The sequence below is a fragment of the Exophiala spinifera genome (genome assembly GCF_000836115.1).
Source record: "Exophiala spinifera strain CBS 89968 unplaced genomic scaffold supercont1.6, whole genome shotgun sequence".
In the NCBI taxonomy this organism is placed as follows: Eukaryota; Fungi; Ascomycota; class Eurotiomycetes; order Chaetothyriales; family Herpotrichiellaceae; genus Exophiala; species Exophiala spinifera.
In genome coordinates, this window is record NW_015622518.1 from 1 (window position 1) to 17,409 (window position 17,409).

At 48.6% G+C, this 17,409-nt stretch overlaps 5 protein-coding genes across 5 annotated transcripts; 1 reads left to right on the forward strand and 4 right to left on the reverse strand.

Annotated features, from left to right (window-relative positions):
• Positions 1-344: 344 nt before the first annotated feature.
• PV08_07919 (uncharacterized protein) lies at positions 345-1,281 on the reverse strand (the record flags this gene model as incomplete). The annotated part of the gene is made up of 4 exons (XM_016382246.1): positions 345-604; positions 666-896; positions 957-1,131; positions 1,225-1,281. 4 exons carry the CDS (start codon positions 1,279-1,281, stop codon positions 345-347), a joined length of 723 nt encoding a protein of 240 aa, XP_016232949.1.
• A 425-nt stretch (positions 1,282-1,706) lies between these two features.
• On the forward strand, positions 1,707-2,096 carry PV08_07920 (uncharacterized protein; the record flags this gene model as incomplete). Its single annotated transcript, XM_016382247.1, has 1 exon — positions 1,707-2,096. One exon carries the CDS (start codon positions 1,707-1,709, stop codon positions 2,094-2,096), a length of 390 nt encoding a protein of 129 aa, XP_016232950.1.
• Positions 2,097-5,243: 3,147 nt separating this feature from the next.
• Positions 5,244-5,565, reverse strand: PV08_07921 (uncharacterized protein; the record flags this gene model as incomplete). The annotated part of the gene is made up of 2 exons (XM_016382248.1): positions 5,244-5,487; positions 5,561-5,565. 2 exons carry the CDS (start codon positions 5,563-5,565, stop codon positions 5,244-5,246), a joined length of 249 nt encoding a protein of 82 aa, XP_016232951.1.
• Positions 5,566-10,491: 4,926 nt separating this feature from the next.
• Positions 10,492-11,049, reverse strand: PV08_07922 (uncharacterized protein; the record flags this gene model as incomplete). Its single annotated transcript, XM_016382249.1, has 1 exon — positions 10,492-11,049. The coding sequence occupies one exon, from the start codon at positions 11,047-11,049 to the stop codon at positions 10,492-10,494; it is 558 nt and encodes a 185-aa protein (XP_016232952.1).
• Positions 11,050-12,125: 1,076 nt separating this feature from the next.
• Positions 12,126-13,079, reverse strand: PV08_07923 (uncharacterized protein; the record flags this gene model as incomplete). Its single annotated transcript, XM_016382250.1, has 2 exons — positions 12,126-12,850; positions 12,977-13,079. The coding sequence occupies 2 exons, from the start codon at positions 13,077-13,079 to the stop codon at positions 12,126-12,128; spliced, it is 828 nt and encodes a 275-aa protein (XP_016232953.1).
• Between the last annotated feature and the right edge of the window lie 4,330 nt (positions 13,080-17,409).

Genomic DNA, 17,409 nt, shown 5'->3' on the forward strand with positions numbered 1-17,409 from the left:
AAAATAGATAATTATAGTATGGTCACACTAATATTGAGGACGAAAATATTCAAAGGAAAGAAGGTGGTGATGGAAACTAGGTCTATAGTGATGGTGATCGAGGGAAATGAAGAATAATAAGGGAGAAAGATAGAGAGATATTAAAGAGATATTGATTTCGGCATAAATTTATGCCGAAATAGAGAGAGGGTGACCGACCGCGGTGGATGCCAAGACCTTGCTGACTAATATGGCGGTGGCGAAGCGATGGCGAGAGCCGGCGACGACGAGGTCGGAAGATCTTTTGAGAAGGGGGGACAGGGTCGGGCGAGGATGAGAATGCTCTCGAGGGAAAAAGATCGCGATTATCCCGTGGATTGGTCTAACCCTAAGGCGAAGTCACCCATTAGACTCTGCGTAAGCGACTCTGACAACCTCGATTGGGCGATCATAATGACCAATTTCTTTGCACCGTGCTTATAATTGGAGGAGGGGCCAAATAGAAATCGCTTCCCTCCGCTGAGCTTATGGAAGCCGATGAGTTCCTTGCCCAGAACCTTTTCGAGTGAGATAAGACCGCGTATTGCGCCGGAAATTCCCGGACGATCACCGGTCGAGGGAGCCACTGATACAATTTTGTCAGTATGGCCTTTACATGTTTTGGGCGTCCTAGTAACGAGGCTCACCATAAGGATCTGCTGACATTGCCCTGGCTGAAGTCCGTAATATAGTAGGGAGGTCCTTCTCGTCCGGGGCTACACTGCTATGTCGAGATGCTCCAGTCGTCTTCTTGGTCTTCTTGGTGTTGGTAGTCTTTCGATTCTTTTGCCGGTTCTTTGTCTCGGAGTCGCTCGCATCGGAGTCGCTTGCATCAGCATCAGAGTCACTTAAATCCTCATCATCAGATCGCGCTGCGTCTATTGAAGGGAATTAACTCGAATGAACGTAGTAGATGATTCTCGGCGTCTATACCATACCTGGTAGTTCCTCGAGGGCAACGGTTCGCGGTCTCTCCGCCGGGACGTCTGGTTGTGGTTTGCTGGAGTTGGGCTTTCGGAGCCTTATCTTTGACAATTCATCCCCCACTCCAGCAATGAACGCTAATTTCCGAGTAGAAGTAGCAGCTTTTTGGGTATCTTCGGTGGCGATATTCTATTTCTTTATCCTGCTCGGTGCCATGGTGGTCAGCTTGCAGCGTTTAGAAGATTGATGAATAATTTTGGGCTTGGAGCGCTTGTGACCGACTTTATTAAGTTCGAGATCTTCCTTCTGTTGAACCGAAGCTAGGAGACCAAGACGCATTAGATCTAAATATAGATGGTCTTGCAATATGCTATAACCTTTCTCCGTGTTTCTCCGTGAACGGTTGTCGTGATTAGACCGCGCCCTGCGTGATAATAGCATACCGGGACAGGACTAAAATAAGTGACACTATGAATGCTATCCATATCTTCTTCACGTCTTTTGCTTGGTTCAAACTCTAAGTGACAGAGATTATCCTCGGCTCCCGTGTTCTATATTTATCCGTAGTGTGTTTAGAACCGCTCGCAGTAGTTTTTATGCTCGAACAAATACTGCGCCCTCCACATGAGACTAGATAACTTGAGAGCGATTCAGTATATATTGCTCGCGACTATGCAAAAAGGTAGAGATGTCTAGGCACTTTTGTCACTATTGTTTGTTTTCACCTAATGATTGACTCTATAACGGTGGACACGCAATTAAGGATGGGCGATCACATAGGTCCGAACGGCAGCGACGACGATCTCGACTACGGCGACAATATTGATCTAGACTACGGCGACCATCTTGATCTGGACGACGGCGACCATCTTGATCTAGACCATAGCGACCGTAATGACCTAAACAACGGGGGTCATGACGATCTATATCATAGCGATCATAATGAACCGGACTACAGCAAGATTTGTGATGCCTTAACTAGAACTTTGGCGGTTATCAGTGAAGTTACCTCAACCTTTATCTGTAACCTCGATGAAGAGAGCTACGAGAATCTTAATGGTATTGTGAAAGAATCGATCAGAAAAATGGAAAATATCTCGCAGATGTTGGATGACCGGGCTCGACACAACGAAAGTGATGCCGAGTCATCTTAAGCACCGGGGTCCCCGATACTGAGCGGCACTGTAGCATGTCTTCTAGTGACGGTCAGCACAAGAACCGCTTCTCCTTCTGAATCCGACACAGGGTTCAGTGCGTATCTTTGGTAGAGATTGCCGAGTCGGATCGAAATCGACAAGGCCCTCGGCCTCCGTAGTCCGTCGTCGGTGGCGAACGACCTGGGAGAGGGCCCATCCCAGGAACCGAATGACATTACGGAGAGCTCCTTGGGAAAGCACCCACGAAGCCCCTTCAGCGACGAGAATGGATAGCCTGAACCCAAACGGAGAGAATTGCTAACCACTTTTTAGGCGACACTAAACGGCACTGTAGAAAGTCTCTCAGTGACGGTTAGCATAGGAACTACTTCTCCACCTCAAACCAGCGCAAGGTCCGGTGCACCCCAGCTTCCGGTCCAGTCCCAAGTAATCTATCTATGCAATGCCATTAAGGACAAACTCAGCTTGCTACATCTTTCGTACATGCGCGTCAAGGATCACCGCGTGAAAGAGTTCTTCCAAAAACTGGCTAACGAGTATAGCCCACTGAAGGCCCTATTCAGCCTATCCTTAGACAAGTGGACAGAGACTTAGCTTTTGTACCATATCTGGCAATGCACGTGCGCCATCTTAATCTTTCGTGAGTTCGAAGATCCGAAAAGGCCCCTTGTCGAGGTTGACCCGGACTGGGAGGGAAGCCGATCCAAGGCCGAGGTTCGATTAACGCGCTTCTGTGAAACCTACAGAGTGGCACATCCTCAAGTACTGTTGTTGGCGACGAGATTAGGCGCCAAATTGGAGTTCATGACGCAATGCGAAGACGAGAAGCTCGGCAGCCTAATGTATCTCCTGCCTAGCAAGTTATATTGCATTAGGAGAGCCAGCAAGGCCACCATCACGGAGGTAGTTCGGTGCTGCTCAAAAAATGGGGAACTTATGAATTTAGTGACAGAGTTGAATCCTCTCGTGGAAAAGGTGAAAGACTTCGTTAACCCATTCGCTCGAGAAAGCAAGTTCCCTACGGCGTTTAATGATCGCCCGGTTGTTGAAGTTAATCCCGCGTCAGGCGACTCGCAAATTTAGGATGAACAATCTTGAACCAAAGTTTGCGAGATGTTCGCTAAGTATTCGTGTCGGTCTTTGTTTGGGTTTCAATTAAATGCGGTGCGGCTATTAAGAGTTGGTCCGACAATACTTACTTGGTTAAGATACTTTAAAAGAAGGACGAGTTATATTTTCACGGGACTAGAATGTGTATAGTATTGTACTGTAATTATTATAGAGTCATGGAAACGCTCGAGATCTACATAGTACTAAATCCTTCTGATCGACGTGATAAGCGATCACGGTCCGCGCGATCCCTCATCACTAAGGCACGAGCTTCACCTTACCGCTATATGTTTACACTTGGGTTTTCGAGATTTAAGTAAGACACGCAAAAGATATCCCAGGTAAAACGGATCTCGGGTGGGTCCGAGGAGAGATACCTTTGGCTGCCGATTCATTAACCATGGGGTAAACCTTTAAGCCATGTCCAGTGGATTAAGGCCTAAGACTTTAGGCTATCACCGTAGCGACGGTGGGACTCTGGCCAAGGTCGTCCTATATCTAATATTAGTCACGTCCGTGAGATTGGCTCCCTAGTAAAATCATAGACACTTTCATTAGGGACACGAACGCCATCCGCGTCCTCTCCAAGCCACGTTATATGAATGGATGCCTGGAAGAGTGGACTGTTGAGTTGCACCGAGCGAGGTGATACATCATGAACTGAGTAGATCGTGTCCTATATCATCCCCAACGGAGCAGTGTTCAATTCTCTCGAATACACCCCTACCACGCATATCTACCAGCGGATTGGGTAGGTCGGAGGTCGACAGGTCCTCAGACCGCCGCTCGACACAGGAAGAATGACTTTAATGTCCACAGGAGAAGTGAATAGCCGCGATGAACTATGCACAAATGACACAACGAATTTCGCGCTTACGCAAGCCTTCCAAACGCCATCTCAGATATAAGGCCCGGAAAACGTTCTGGATCTCACGCCGCGTGATGTCCCGTGAAGGGTGGTCGACCACGGGACCTCGTTTTCGACCCGGATCATCTCGTTCCATTGACCTAGATGGCCCCGATAACCGTAGATTATGATCCGAAGCTGACCGGCCTAGCACCAGAGTCGATTTCGGACGGAACTAAATACGTCTGCAATTCCATCAGTGCTTTTTGCGGGCAACGTTCACCAGAGGATCATCGGACCGACCTTCAAACAGTGGGAACGTCGAGCTATGCACGGCCGGCCCCGAGGCTTCACACGTGACGCCGAGAATAGAGGCGATTTTCTGGACCGCCCGAATGGACGTGTGGACGATGAATACGATGGATACCCTACCTCCCTGATAGCGGGTGACCTCGACCGGGGTGTCCGAAGAAAGTATAATCGTTATTACCCGGTCTTCCACCGCGAACTCCCGCGCAAATATCGCCGGTCCCACCGCCAGTCGCGGCGCATCCGGCGAAGAGACCGGGGTGAACAAGAATAGATAGGACTAAAGATTGGCCTCCGAGACTACCTTCGCCACCTCGAGAGCCCCGACCCCATACGCCGTATTATCCAGGTATATCGTGTCTCTCGAAGAAAGCACGAAAAGTATACTATCCTCTCCTAGGAGGACGTTGGAGACGATATTAATTCGTGACTAATGTCTCTCAAAGTTAGGGTGGCCTCCGAGGGAAAGAAATGGGACGCACCTAATCTAGAGACGGAACCTCATTCATCGATGTGATCGCAGATATGATGAACTTCGTGGCTACCTAATCATACACGGGGAGAGGAGCCCTCACCTGAGTTAAATTGCCGGCTTCCGTGATATTACTATATTTCGCTAACCAGTATTTCGAGCAAAGGAAAGTTTAGAGATTTACTTTAGTCCGACAGTACGACACGAAACTAACGGCTCGTCTACGCAACATTACGGTATTTTGTGACTTCAAAACGGGTTTCAAATATGCGTTCTTGATTACGAGACCGTACAGATAGAATTCATGACGCGCCCTCTTCCCTGAAATCTTGAATAATTAAACCCTTATGGGTCTAAAGTTATACAGTACCGCTTATACACTCTCACAGTCACTATCGTGTTCATCCTACTCCTCACCACTTCCTAAAGAGTCCGAGCGTCCTTCAGGAGAATCAAGATCTTCCGAGTCCTCATAGTCGGTGTAAGTGGCGTCGCTCTGAATATCGCCATCCTCGTCGTTGTCAATGAATTCTTCGTCGCTCGTAGTTGGTTCTTCATCATTTTCTTCTTCCTCGTTCTTCTTGTCCTTGTTCTCTTCCTCTTCCTCACTTGTCCCCTGCTTGTCGTCGCCGTCCCCGTTCGTTCCTCTCCTGTCCTTAATTTTCCGAAACAATCTTTTCAGTTAGTCAACGAGGGCCTTAAGTTCTGTCCTTATATCCCCACAGCATTGGCACGAGGCCACCGGTGATCTTCCTTTCATCGACACAGTCTGGCGTGACCAGTCCCTTAGTGGCCAAAAGGAGTTCGGAAAAGGGATTTGACTTCCTCAACAATTGTCGCGGCTGTTCCGATCAGAATAGTGCTTTCCGTCCTATATGCACATTCACTCCTTGCTCATAAACTCTAAGATTGCCAGGTTAAGTAGCAGTGCGCTATAAGGTTCCATCCTTCCCTATTCTCAACCTAATTCAGAAGGTCACAGAAATTTATGGGCCGGTACGTGATAGGCGCGAATGTTTAATTTTGAGATTTTCCATCTGCTCCGCTGAGGAGTATATCGTGTCACGACATCGTTCTAAGCACTATCACCTCTCTCGGCCTCATATCGCCGGCCGTCTAAGATGTGCGAGACTCTTGTGGTTATTTATGATCTTCGTTGGTTGTGAGAATGCATGACATGGGAGAGCACGTTGCCCTTTTCGTGACCTCCCCGGATTCCTCTTTCCGTTATGATGGCTCTTATATGAGCGCGAGGGCCGCTAAGAAGCTATCACCACGTCCGATTCGACCATCGACAACCACCGTTTCTATTCCCCTCAGTTGATATATTCCGTTTTAGTGTATTATCGCTATGGAGGCCCTGGCATCCATTCTGATTGCCGTGTTTACCGAAAACCAGTCCTCCTTTCTCTTGATTGTGATCGCCGCTCTGGTGACATATTACATCAGCCGGAGCCTTATCCGCGCCGTACCCAGACTTCTCACGCGCCTTGTCACATCCTAAGTCTTCGCCTATCTCGAGAACTTAATCATTTAGCGAGATGATGAATGTCTCCTAAACCTCGACCTTAGCTATCCACCACCTGGCTCGCAACTCCCTTCCCGATATGATAGGATCACCTTATGACGTCTATTCTCGTGCTTGTACCATAAGTTAACGAACTAGAGAGACGTTGGGAAGATACGTTAGAAGTCTAAACTCTATAAGTCGGGGAATGAGCCAGCCCCGAGCAATGACACTACTCCCTCTAGAGGAACTCTACCCCTAATAGAACTCGAAGGATGTCGTCCTAAGGCAGGCACGATCCCGAAGGCTGGATTTTGTTTGGGCGGTGGAGAGTTAGCGAGGAAAAAACGACAGCGTGACAGGGTGGTTAAGAAGAATGCTACAAAAGATCCGTCTAGAATTGGTTCGCCTTTCACATTTCTGGGACACTTTTCCCTATCAGTCTTCGGGACGGGTGCGCTGGCTACGATATCCCTAGGAGCCTGGTGTTTTTGTTTCATAATCTATTACTGTATATACCGTACCTCGACTGGTTGAATCTAACTTACTCGTACTATATCGACGAATCATCATAAGTCGTCATTATTCCTCTAGTCTGTTCATCAGTAGAGTTATCGTTGGATTCTGGATCCACAAGAGCTATCTAGCGGCTCGATGAGTATGCATCCCTCGTTTCTGATGCCGTTCAAGATCATTACGGCAGAGTCAACCCGCCTCAAGGGATCCTAGCAGACTCCAGCGGACCCTAGTGCAGTTAGATTGTCGTCGGAGTCACCGTTGAAATTCTGTCTTTTCGTGGCGCGGATATGAATGGAGTATGGGTATGGAAAAGACATGACGATACTGGTGGTGTGCGGCACTCTCCAAAGATTCCGGATGCCAGAATAATACTGTAAGATGAGAAGACCCTTTCCGAGATCATTTAACAATCGTCTCAGCCTAGATTTGACGCTGTTCCGTGACTTCTCCCTGCTTGAAAGCTGGATACCGGAGCGTCATTGAGCCACCGAGTATGGGCCTCGTTAGGCTTAATCAAACACCCCGTCGAATGTCGCGCATCTTTAGGGGCAAAGAAGCATCAATGACACTCCCTGCACAGCGTCCAAGGATCGCATTATATCTGTGCACGCTTCTTTGAAAAGGACAGCACCGTAAACGGTATCTTCGAATTGACGGACAGATTCAATGGAGGACAATTGTCGTCCCCTTCTCCATCTGGCAGGAAGAGCTTAGATGTCTATAGTCTGGCTTCGGTGTTCAGCTGTATTGGTCCCTGTCTCTTATTCTTGGTCCCTGGTCTGGGTTTCTTTCTTGATACTTTCGCAGAAAGGTTTCCCCTTCGACATTTCCCCTTGGGGGACGGGGTGGATGGCGGACTTGCTTGATCATTATTCCCTTCAACCTCCCTCCTGCCTGAGACGATCTGACGAGTTTTGAATTCCTGTATGGCGGCTCGTATCGCAGGTTGTTTGAGGATCTTTTCACCCTCGAGAGCGCATATGGAGATCTCATACAAGTTCCCCCCGCTCCTACCCGAGGTAATTCTACGATATACGTACGCCATCACGCCACGGCCTTGTCGTGGAGAGAGTGAAGTAGCTTCAACAGAATCTTTAGTGGTTGGCGGCGGTGTTTCGGGAACAATTGATGTCGAGGAGGAGTCAGGAGAATTTCTGTCTTCTCCCTTTAAGGAGGGGTTGAAGGCCAAGGGAATGGATTGTCACTATCGGCCGTTAAATTTAAAGTGTTTTAAAAGGGTCTTAGTGAGTCCGGAACCAAAATGAGGACTTCCGTATTTAATCTCCTAGCGGCCATACGAATGGCTCCCGCCAGTGCTATGGGAGGAATCTTAATACAACAGCAAAAAATCGTCCGTGACTTTGTCGACCGAAGTAGGGATAAGCTTAACCCCCTCGGTGTATCCAGTATTGCAGTGAGACGAGTAATGCTCTTCGATGGAAAAGACTAGGGGCCGCGAGAATAGCAGCACCAGACTGCAAAGCTGAGGATTGTGCGTTGGTCCACACACGACCGAGTGACAAAAGGAATGAGAGAGCAAAAATTTAAAGAAGAGGGCGACGCTTCGAATTTATCCACTCGGTCTTTAGGATTGGTGATCGCTCGTGGCTGCCTAGCCTAGTCTGTTCGGTCCCTAGGGGAGAACATTAAACCATCTCACAATCTCTCATCATCACACGATTATCGTCCCGTGTCTAAGCGCCTATTAGGGGCGGTAACATCAGGGGGACAACCATGGTCCATCTTGAACGCTCGTACTTAACTTGACAATTTATGAATGTCGTCCTTTTTCTAGCACTACCGGCGTTAGGCTTATATAGCCTTCAACACCTTTAAGTCCTACTCGACCATCCCACGAACACCTTCTAAATCTATTCACTTCTTAATTTTCGAGTGACTTAGCTTGTCGCCGACGTGAAGATCGAGATCCGGATTCCGTACCAGGTCCTCGAACTCCTTGTTGACCGTCCCGGCGGACCCGCAATATTTGGACTCCCCAAACAGCAAACAAAGACAATTAGAGCAGTCGTTAGCGGTGTAGCCCCGAAATCGACAGAGCAGGATCAGTGCTTTAATGGTCTTTTCCCGGTCTTCTTGGCTCCGGGCCATTCCATAGGAAAAGGTGTTGCGGAAGCGGGTCCCGGTGTTGTCTTTCGCCTTCTTCTTTTGGCAGCTCTTCTTGTCCCATGCCTTGGCACGAGTACTATACAATGAGTAATGTGACGAAGATAGCACTCTTAAGCGGTGAGTTGAGTGATGACCTCCTGTACTACTAAAGTGCTATGTAGTAATCGATATCTATCTCACTGGTATGGTTAGACAGAAAATGATCGATGGGTGTGGATGGTGAAAGAGAAAGACGGAAGTGATGAACGTGGTTTACACGGTGGAAATGGGTTGTGAACATGTTCATAGAAAGAGAATCATCCTTTCGGAGTATACTTATATTCTTTGGAGCTTATAAAGAAACGCATTTTCGTGGAATATTAGAAAATTCTAATGTCCATTCATTTTTGCATTTATATGCAAGATGTAAGACTAAATAGCCATCGTAAAGAACGCAACAGGCATAGTTATTTAACGAACTAAACTACGCTCCCACAATTGATTAGTTTGTTTCTCGATCAGTCAGTCAGGATCGTTCACTATTAAGGGTTTGTCTTTACTACTCAATGCTAAGTCGCTCGCAATTATCCATGTCGCCGGCGAACATACTTAACTAAAGACCGGACACAGCGTTCTCACGAATAGTAGAATCAAATTATTATAACTTAAGTTTCAGAACTCTATTTGGATCTGTAAAACTTACTGAAAATGCACAAGCAAGCTTGTGGTTGGCTAAAATTTTTAAAGAGTGAAGCTTTCGGACTTTTTAAACAAAAATCTAACAGATACTCCGTGCGTATAGTCATGAAACCTCGCCTCGCACCCCGCACTCGCACGCCTTTTCTTTTGAATATTATGTAATGGTGGTACAATACTGTATTCCCGGCGATTCAAGGATCCATTTAGCTCCTTCATCGTGTTATAGCATTCACTTCACGAATAACCGAGGTCACGAAGGGAGGTCTACGTGAGAGTGTTCACCATAAAGGCTAAATATCCCGGTGACCGACGCTCACCTTTCCGGTCGACAGTACATACCACACAGTATACCCTCGAATGTATTAATGGAGATCTTCGGGCTTCTGAAGATGTCGTGAAGGGCCAAGCATTAGTTTGGACTATTTCGGGGATCAACGAAGGGGGATCTATCAGATCATTCGAGCAAACTTCTCCCGGGGCTCACATACCTCGTCCTGGATGAAATGCGACTTTCCCCGCAACCTCTAGAGGATCTTGCGAAATTGTCGTTGCGTCTCGTTGACGTTCGTTGAAGAAGAGACTTGAGTCGGGGGAGCTACGCTCAGGTTTCGGGTCAGAATCAAAGTGACCTTGTTTCTAGCGTAATATAGGGCGTGATCAGAGCGGTAACCAGGGACTAACCGAGTTTGAAATCACCCTTGCTATTCGCCCAAAAGCTAAAGGCGCTGAGACCCTTGTAAACCAAGCCGTTTGTTTTCATATAGGCCGCGATACGCGAGATCTACACACCACCGTCAAAATCAGACCTCATGACCAAATATTACTAGACAAGACATGGTGGTGTCTTGTCACCGCCAGAGCTATCTACACGGCCTACCTTAGCGTCGAATACGCGGACGTTGACCGAGAAAGTTGACGCGAGGATCTGGCTCAAGGTGACTTCCATATGGGGGTATACGGCGAAGTTGCGACCGCCAAATTCATGAATTTGTCGACATATCAGGAAGTCTGTCTCCGAAAGACGGAGATCAATAGCGTCCGATCGGAGACGCTCGGCCATGTCTTCACTGATTGGTTCGACGAGCAAGCGGACCCGACGTGTGTCGTCTCCCACCACCTGCAGTCGTCGCTTCTGACCCAATTTAATGTCGGCTATGTAAGTAAAAGTCTTCCATATGTCCGTGTGTAACGTCGGCACGGGTTGAGAGCCAGAGACTCGGTCGGGTGGTTGAGTGCCAAACTTTGGGGCAGGCGGATCGGAGGAAGAGAAAGGGACACTTCTAAGAATCAAATTTGGGTCCTTTGATGCTGTCGCGGAATCACGGTTGACCTTGGACGATTGAGGAAAATAAGTGATTGGACGCCCATATCTAGTCGCCATAGAGGTCGTGGTCGAAATGATTACCGGAGCGTCCACAGCTTGTTTGTCTCTGCTCCCATTGCAGGTTGACTTTTATAACACAGTCGAGCTATATAAACCTTTCGATCACTGAAACATTTCGAGAGCTGACTGATGCATTCATCGTGATAGAATGTGCACATTGGAACGATCATCAGACCTAAAAATAGAATCTCCCAGGAGCGTTTCTGGCCGCCGAATCTCATATTGGGGCGAAAAGTACCACATTAATTATATACTGAGGCACAATCAGAAGAAGACACTATTATTCCTCTTGAAGGTTATTGTACGGCTTCACCCGCGAGTGTCTTTGATGTGGGGGCTCTTTCAATGGACAATCCGCGTTGTTGTGTGAGTCGCCTGTTTGGGTAGTGATGGCCGAATCTGGGTGGTTGCTCGCAAACGGAGTATCTTGATTGGCGGGGATCTCCTGAGCCTCGAGAATCGAGAATCGCCGCGGTGTCAGCGACGATGCCAAATTGAGTCGGGGATTTACGCTTGCCTCGGACGTCGCTCGAACCACTACCCTCTACCTGTTTCTCGATACTTGGTCCGTCATCGGGAGAGTCCATTTGATGAGGATATTATCAGCGTCATCTGGATCTGCAAGAGGATCCCGGAATGCTCCACTCATACCTCCAAGACCTCGACGATGCGGGAGAGCACGGAGTTGGTCCGCCATCCGCACATTGAGTGGGATCACAAAGGACGTCGTCCATAAGCATCACATCCTAGGGTGTAAAATCCTTCCACTTTACAGAAACACCCATACATTGGGTCGGTGGGACGTGGCAGGGTATCGTGGAGCCCCATAACTGCCTGTTTTGATGTATACATGGCGGCCGGAACGATAAGTGTAGTCTATCTCGAACGACTCGATCAAGATTGGGAAGACTAGGCGGCCCTAAAGAAGTCGGGCGTTTCTTTGAAGACGACAGGTCGAAACGCAAGCATCGTCCCCCGCCGTCAATCACCAGGACACCCAGGCCGCTACAATTACCGACAGATATCCATTGATGGGAAGTGGTGAAGTCCCCGGGCTTGTCGTCGACGACTGGCTAGTGAGACCCGAGTCCTGGAGGCCGGACGCCTTGATTGGCCGTGAAGCCCAAATGAGCTCCGTGTATCGTGGTGAATGCCGGAACGACACAACCTCGCTGGAGCTCGACCCCCGGACAGATCACGGCTCCGCGCCCGATGGTCACGTTAGACCCGATGAGAATCTTGCTGGCAATCCACCGTGGATCACCATCCCTGCCGTCGACGTCGAGATGGAAGTCCGAGGTGAACATGGTCACGTCGGCGCCGATGCGCGTGCGCGAGCCAATGTCGACCCGGGCGGCGTCGTCGATGTTGTAGTTCTCACCGATCAACACGTCGTTGGAGATGTGGATATTATAGCCGTACGTGCATTTAAAGGGCACTTCAATCGTCGCCCTGGGGCCGAGCGAGCCTTTCACCTGGGTCGACATGTGAGACAGGTGATGACTAGGATCGAACACCGTCGCCAAGAGCCGTTGGGTTCGGGTTGTACTGGGAATTCCACGACTACTGTTATAGAACGCCAGAGCGTGGCTACACCGGTCACGGTCGCGCTGTAACCCAGTATTTAGGTGGTTGTAAGGTAACTCCGCGATCATCCGGGTGCGTTCGACATCCTCTGAAATCAAGAATTGCCCGCCGGAGGACGGGGTGGAAGCTAGGGCCGGAGGTCCTGAGTCGGGAGCTCTGACGGCCTGGATGGGTCGTTCGAGCACGTTATCGGCCCGTGTCTCGTCATCACCTTAACACATAGAGCCCCTGTCCAGACAATTCTGACCTAGTCAAAATAGTTAGCGGGGACCAGGTCGTTCCTCGACACGACGTCGGGAGAGACCGGAGGGACGTACAAGGACGTTGTTTGTCACACCTTTTCTTCCTTCTCCGGCAGTTCGAGCATTCTGTCCCTTTCCTTGTGGACTTGTCAATATCTGTAGGCCGATGATCCAGTGTCCCGTGTGGGCCATTCCCATTCCCGAGTCGCACGGCTACCGTTCTCGATCGCGGTGGCAACACTTCGATGGTGTTCAGCGGGGATGGGTGTTTGCTCGATGGCGGGTCATCGAATCTGGGAGAAAAGGACTTGGCTCGAGGGCGCTTCGCGCCTACCTGCCGTCCATGTCTCGTTCGCATCCCTGTGGCCGCCCTTAAAAAAGAATAATAATCTGTGCTACCCATGTCCGGCAATGCTAAGCGACGTAGATGTCCAGGATCGCCACGTTCATCCGTAATGAAGTGAGAGAGCTCACGAATCAACCGGCCTAAACGTTCTAATTTATACATATCTACCTGGGGCAAGGGCACTGATGTGCGATTTAGGATTGAGACACAGAAAGCTAACATGTGACGAATAGAGTTTGTAAAGACACCCTCTATCGAGGAACTAGGGTCGAAATTACAGGAAGGCCCATGCTAGTCATGTAACCCGAAAATGAAAATGAAAACAAACCCCAAAACGAAAATGAAAATGAAAATGAAAGCGAAAAAATCTTGCCTTGGTAAACTATCGTTACAGGCAGGAAAGATAGGCTCGTAATTTGGGGTTTCATCTTTTAGGTGGTTAGTATCCTTAGAACTTGAATGACTTAAATACTAGTTACCACTTACGGAGGAGAATCTAGACCTCCCAAATCAAAGGATTTCATCTTGTGCCTGGAAGAAGTTGGCACTGCTTCTCGTGACCGACTACTTGCGAATTAGCAACCATTACCAAATCCGGGTGACGATTTCTGTTCCTGACCTGTCCCCTCTATCACCTCACAATAGGCATTCGTCTAGAACCAGAAAACACGAAATACGGAGAATCAAGGTACCTCCCAAGCGTATAATTACCCAGTTCTGATTCCAGCTGATCATTTCGTTTATCTCGTTGCTCTTCCAATTCGGCTAAGTGGCGAGTAAGGCTATTCTGACAAGTCTTATATATCTCGTGAACTCTATGAACACGAAAAGGGTGAGGGATCTTCTGGGTGCACATCTGTGATGTGGAAGTCGTCGGAGAAAGGCTTGAAGTAGGTGACATCCGCGCCGCGTCACATGGGCGTAAAAGTCGACCGGCCACACGATGCCCGCATCCGAGGTACCAGTAAAACTGATAGTAACACATTTTGTTCTGATGCATGAACGGTTCCCGGTCTCGACTTGAAGGGTCTATTTATGCGACTCGGTTAAAGGTTGAAGGACGATACTTTTATGTTCTTGTTATATTTAGCTCAAACCGCGCCATTACCGTACGATGCTGTACATCACGGAATGGTCTGTTCCTCATCATGGTAAATTATTCTCCCACCTCCACGTGGTGTCCGCTGGGAACTCTCAGAGAAATAGTCTGGCTGTCTCTGAGTGCCAGGAGGAGCTCAACAAACGCGGTGACCCTCTCAGGAACGACGCGTCAACGTCCCGAAAATCGCCCTCTGCACCTCACGAAACACCCAACATACAGTACCAGTACACGGGAAGAGAATGGCCTCACTTTCATGTATACCCACGATGGAAAACGGACTTGAGTCCCCCGTTTTCTTACCCGACCGCAGTTTACGGTGTCAGAGCGTGAAGAAACGCGACGAAGAGGCGGAATTAATAAGAGGCATATAATTAACACGACATCACTGCGATCACGCACAACATAGAACATATCTTCAGACACATCCATCTCCTTCACCTCCTCCTCCATCAACGACGTGTCGACACGTCGAAAATCACCTTCCAAGCCTCCCGAAACACCTAACATATAGTACTAGTGCGCGGGAAGAGAGTGTTACCTCTTTCACGTACGCCCCTGGATGGAAGATAGACTTTGATACTCCATCTTCCTACCCGACTATAGTTTACGGTATCGGAAACTAAAGAGTACACGATGAAGAGGCGGAGTTGACGGGGAAGAGATGGTCCATCACAGAGAGAACACACTTCAGGAAGTCACCATATCGAACCATGCTATCACTATTAACACCACCCATAGCTCAGAAAATACCTTTCAGACGCATCACACACTGCCACTTCCACAGCTTGCCGATATCGTGGCACGCCATTTACGCGAAGGACGCCGTGGCGACGCGTCCGGCTGCCGATGGTGTCTCGATAGTCGAGAGCGAGCATTAACCCGAGAAGCATTAACGAGCAAGCCTCGCACACCACACGTCCTTCTCATATAGTACATCTACACTTTATGCAGCGCACTCCCAACTAGTGGCTATCGCACTAGGGGCCGGCTAGGCGCTCGGCAATTACCCCCAGCGACAGCAATCCAGCCAAGCAGAACGCGAATTGGACAAATGCCTCGGACCAAGTCCCGTCGGTCGCGTCCACGGCCCAACTACACACCGGCGCAGACGAGTGTTTATTGATAAACAGAAACATAAGAGGACCGGGAAGGGTCCGACACGTACATAGATACAGAACAGATATTATGATTATTAGTAGGGATATCCAACTCATAGTCGAACGCTGCATAGCTGCCACTTAATCGGCGGCTGAGACAGTCTATAATGTAATCAATCAATCAATCAATCAATTGATTGATTGATTGATTACGTCATAGTCTGTCCCAGCCACCTTTACAGTAGCGGCTATGCAGCGAAACGACTATAAGTACCGGCACCTCCCCCGTCGAGTTTCTGTACGACAAGCCGTTCCTATCACGAACTGCTTCTTACCTCCACTCCACGTGGTTACAGTATGCCTATACTTACAGCCTTAATGACTGTGTCCTGCGTCTATATACTTGTCCAGCCTTTCCTGGCTTTCCTTTTATTCTGCTTACTAATAAACACTTGTCTACACTAAGTGTGTTCGAATACTATGGATAGCACTACTCGAAATTACTTCAGTAGTCTCGTCCTGATCATTATCTTTGCTGCACGAATAGCAATTAAAGAGCTGCAGAGAATCTGCTTGATATCCACACACGAAGTTTTGCCTGCCCATATCTTTTATCGTTTCTCGCACCAGTTCCGGTATTTAAGTAAGATATGGCGTACCGTTTGGCGTCTATAGCTGTAGTCGCATTGATTAGTGTTGACCTTGTCGATAACGTGAAGATAGGAGTGTAAGCTGATCTTGTCGGTGCGTATTTATATTATAACTGAGCTGATTGCGCGGTGTATACCCTTATATGCGGTCAAAAGACCTTTACCTAGGCGGACTCTAAGCCTGTATAGCTCTTGTCCATGTTTAGCCGTTTCTCAGGATCGTTCTTATTCGATCCTTATATTTTGTCGAATAGTGGTCTTTATGGTTACTATTAAAATCCGAGATATATAGACCTCTACGCGGGGATCTAGGTGGTCTATCGCGCCTGTATGACTTGTAGCCTCTTTTGTCGCTCGATTAGCCGCTTCATTCTTAGGCACGCCAAGATGTGCAGGAATCCAACAGAATTAAATCTCCCACCCTTTATCTCGGAGTTGATCAAGGAGTCGTACTGCTCGCACGAGGATGTATTGATCAGAAGGGCACCTGGGATTGGCCATGGCTTGAATGGCGGCCTGATTGTCGGTAAAGATGACGTATTGGCTCGGTGTGTGTCTTTGTTTGGACATTAAGTATTATCTAGAGACCCAACTCGATGCCTCGTAACTCGGCTGCGTACATAGTCGAGGTGGTTGAGGTGCCCATGTATTCCGTTCTCTTTGCTAGGATATCTACCACGGGTATATTGAGTATGACTGCGGCCGCCCTGATATGGCTGTCGATGCCGCTGCCATTTGTGTATACGCGTAATGCCTGCGAATCCATGGAATTGTGTCGCTTAATGGCCTTCTTAGCTGACTTGTTAATGTGTGTGATTGGTGGTGTCCACCAAGGTGGGACCACGTGCTACTGGCGCTTTTCTAGGTGGTCGAGCCAAACGTGGTGTTTCTTTTCGAGGAGATTCGAAAGACGATTAAAGGTGTTTATCCCGCCGTCGTCTTCGATGAGTGCCATCTCTGCATGGAGGGGAGTGGTCCGGATGCGTATCGTCGTTTCGAGGGCTGTCTGTTCAAGTTGCTGTATCGCTAGTAGCAGGTTGGCCTCTACATTAACTGCGGCGCTCGCCGTGGTGCGGAAGGCACCAGTGATGATCTGCGCGGCCCTGCACTGAATTCTCGTGATTGCATTGAGCATGGCACTGTTAATCCTACCGCCTCGGCGACTAAGAGCGTGCCACGCGGAGCATCTGAACAGTATTTAAGGGACGATTATCGCCCTGTACACCTGTCTCAGATTGACCAGATTGGCGCCCTAAGTGGACGATGCTAGGGCTGACAGGGCCGATAGTCGTTTCGTGGCTTTGGTTTTCATTACCTCATGATGGTAGTCCCA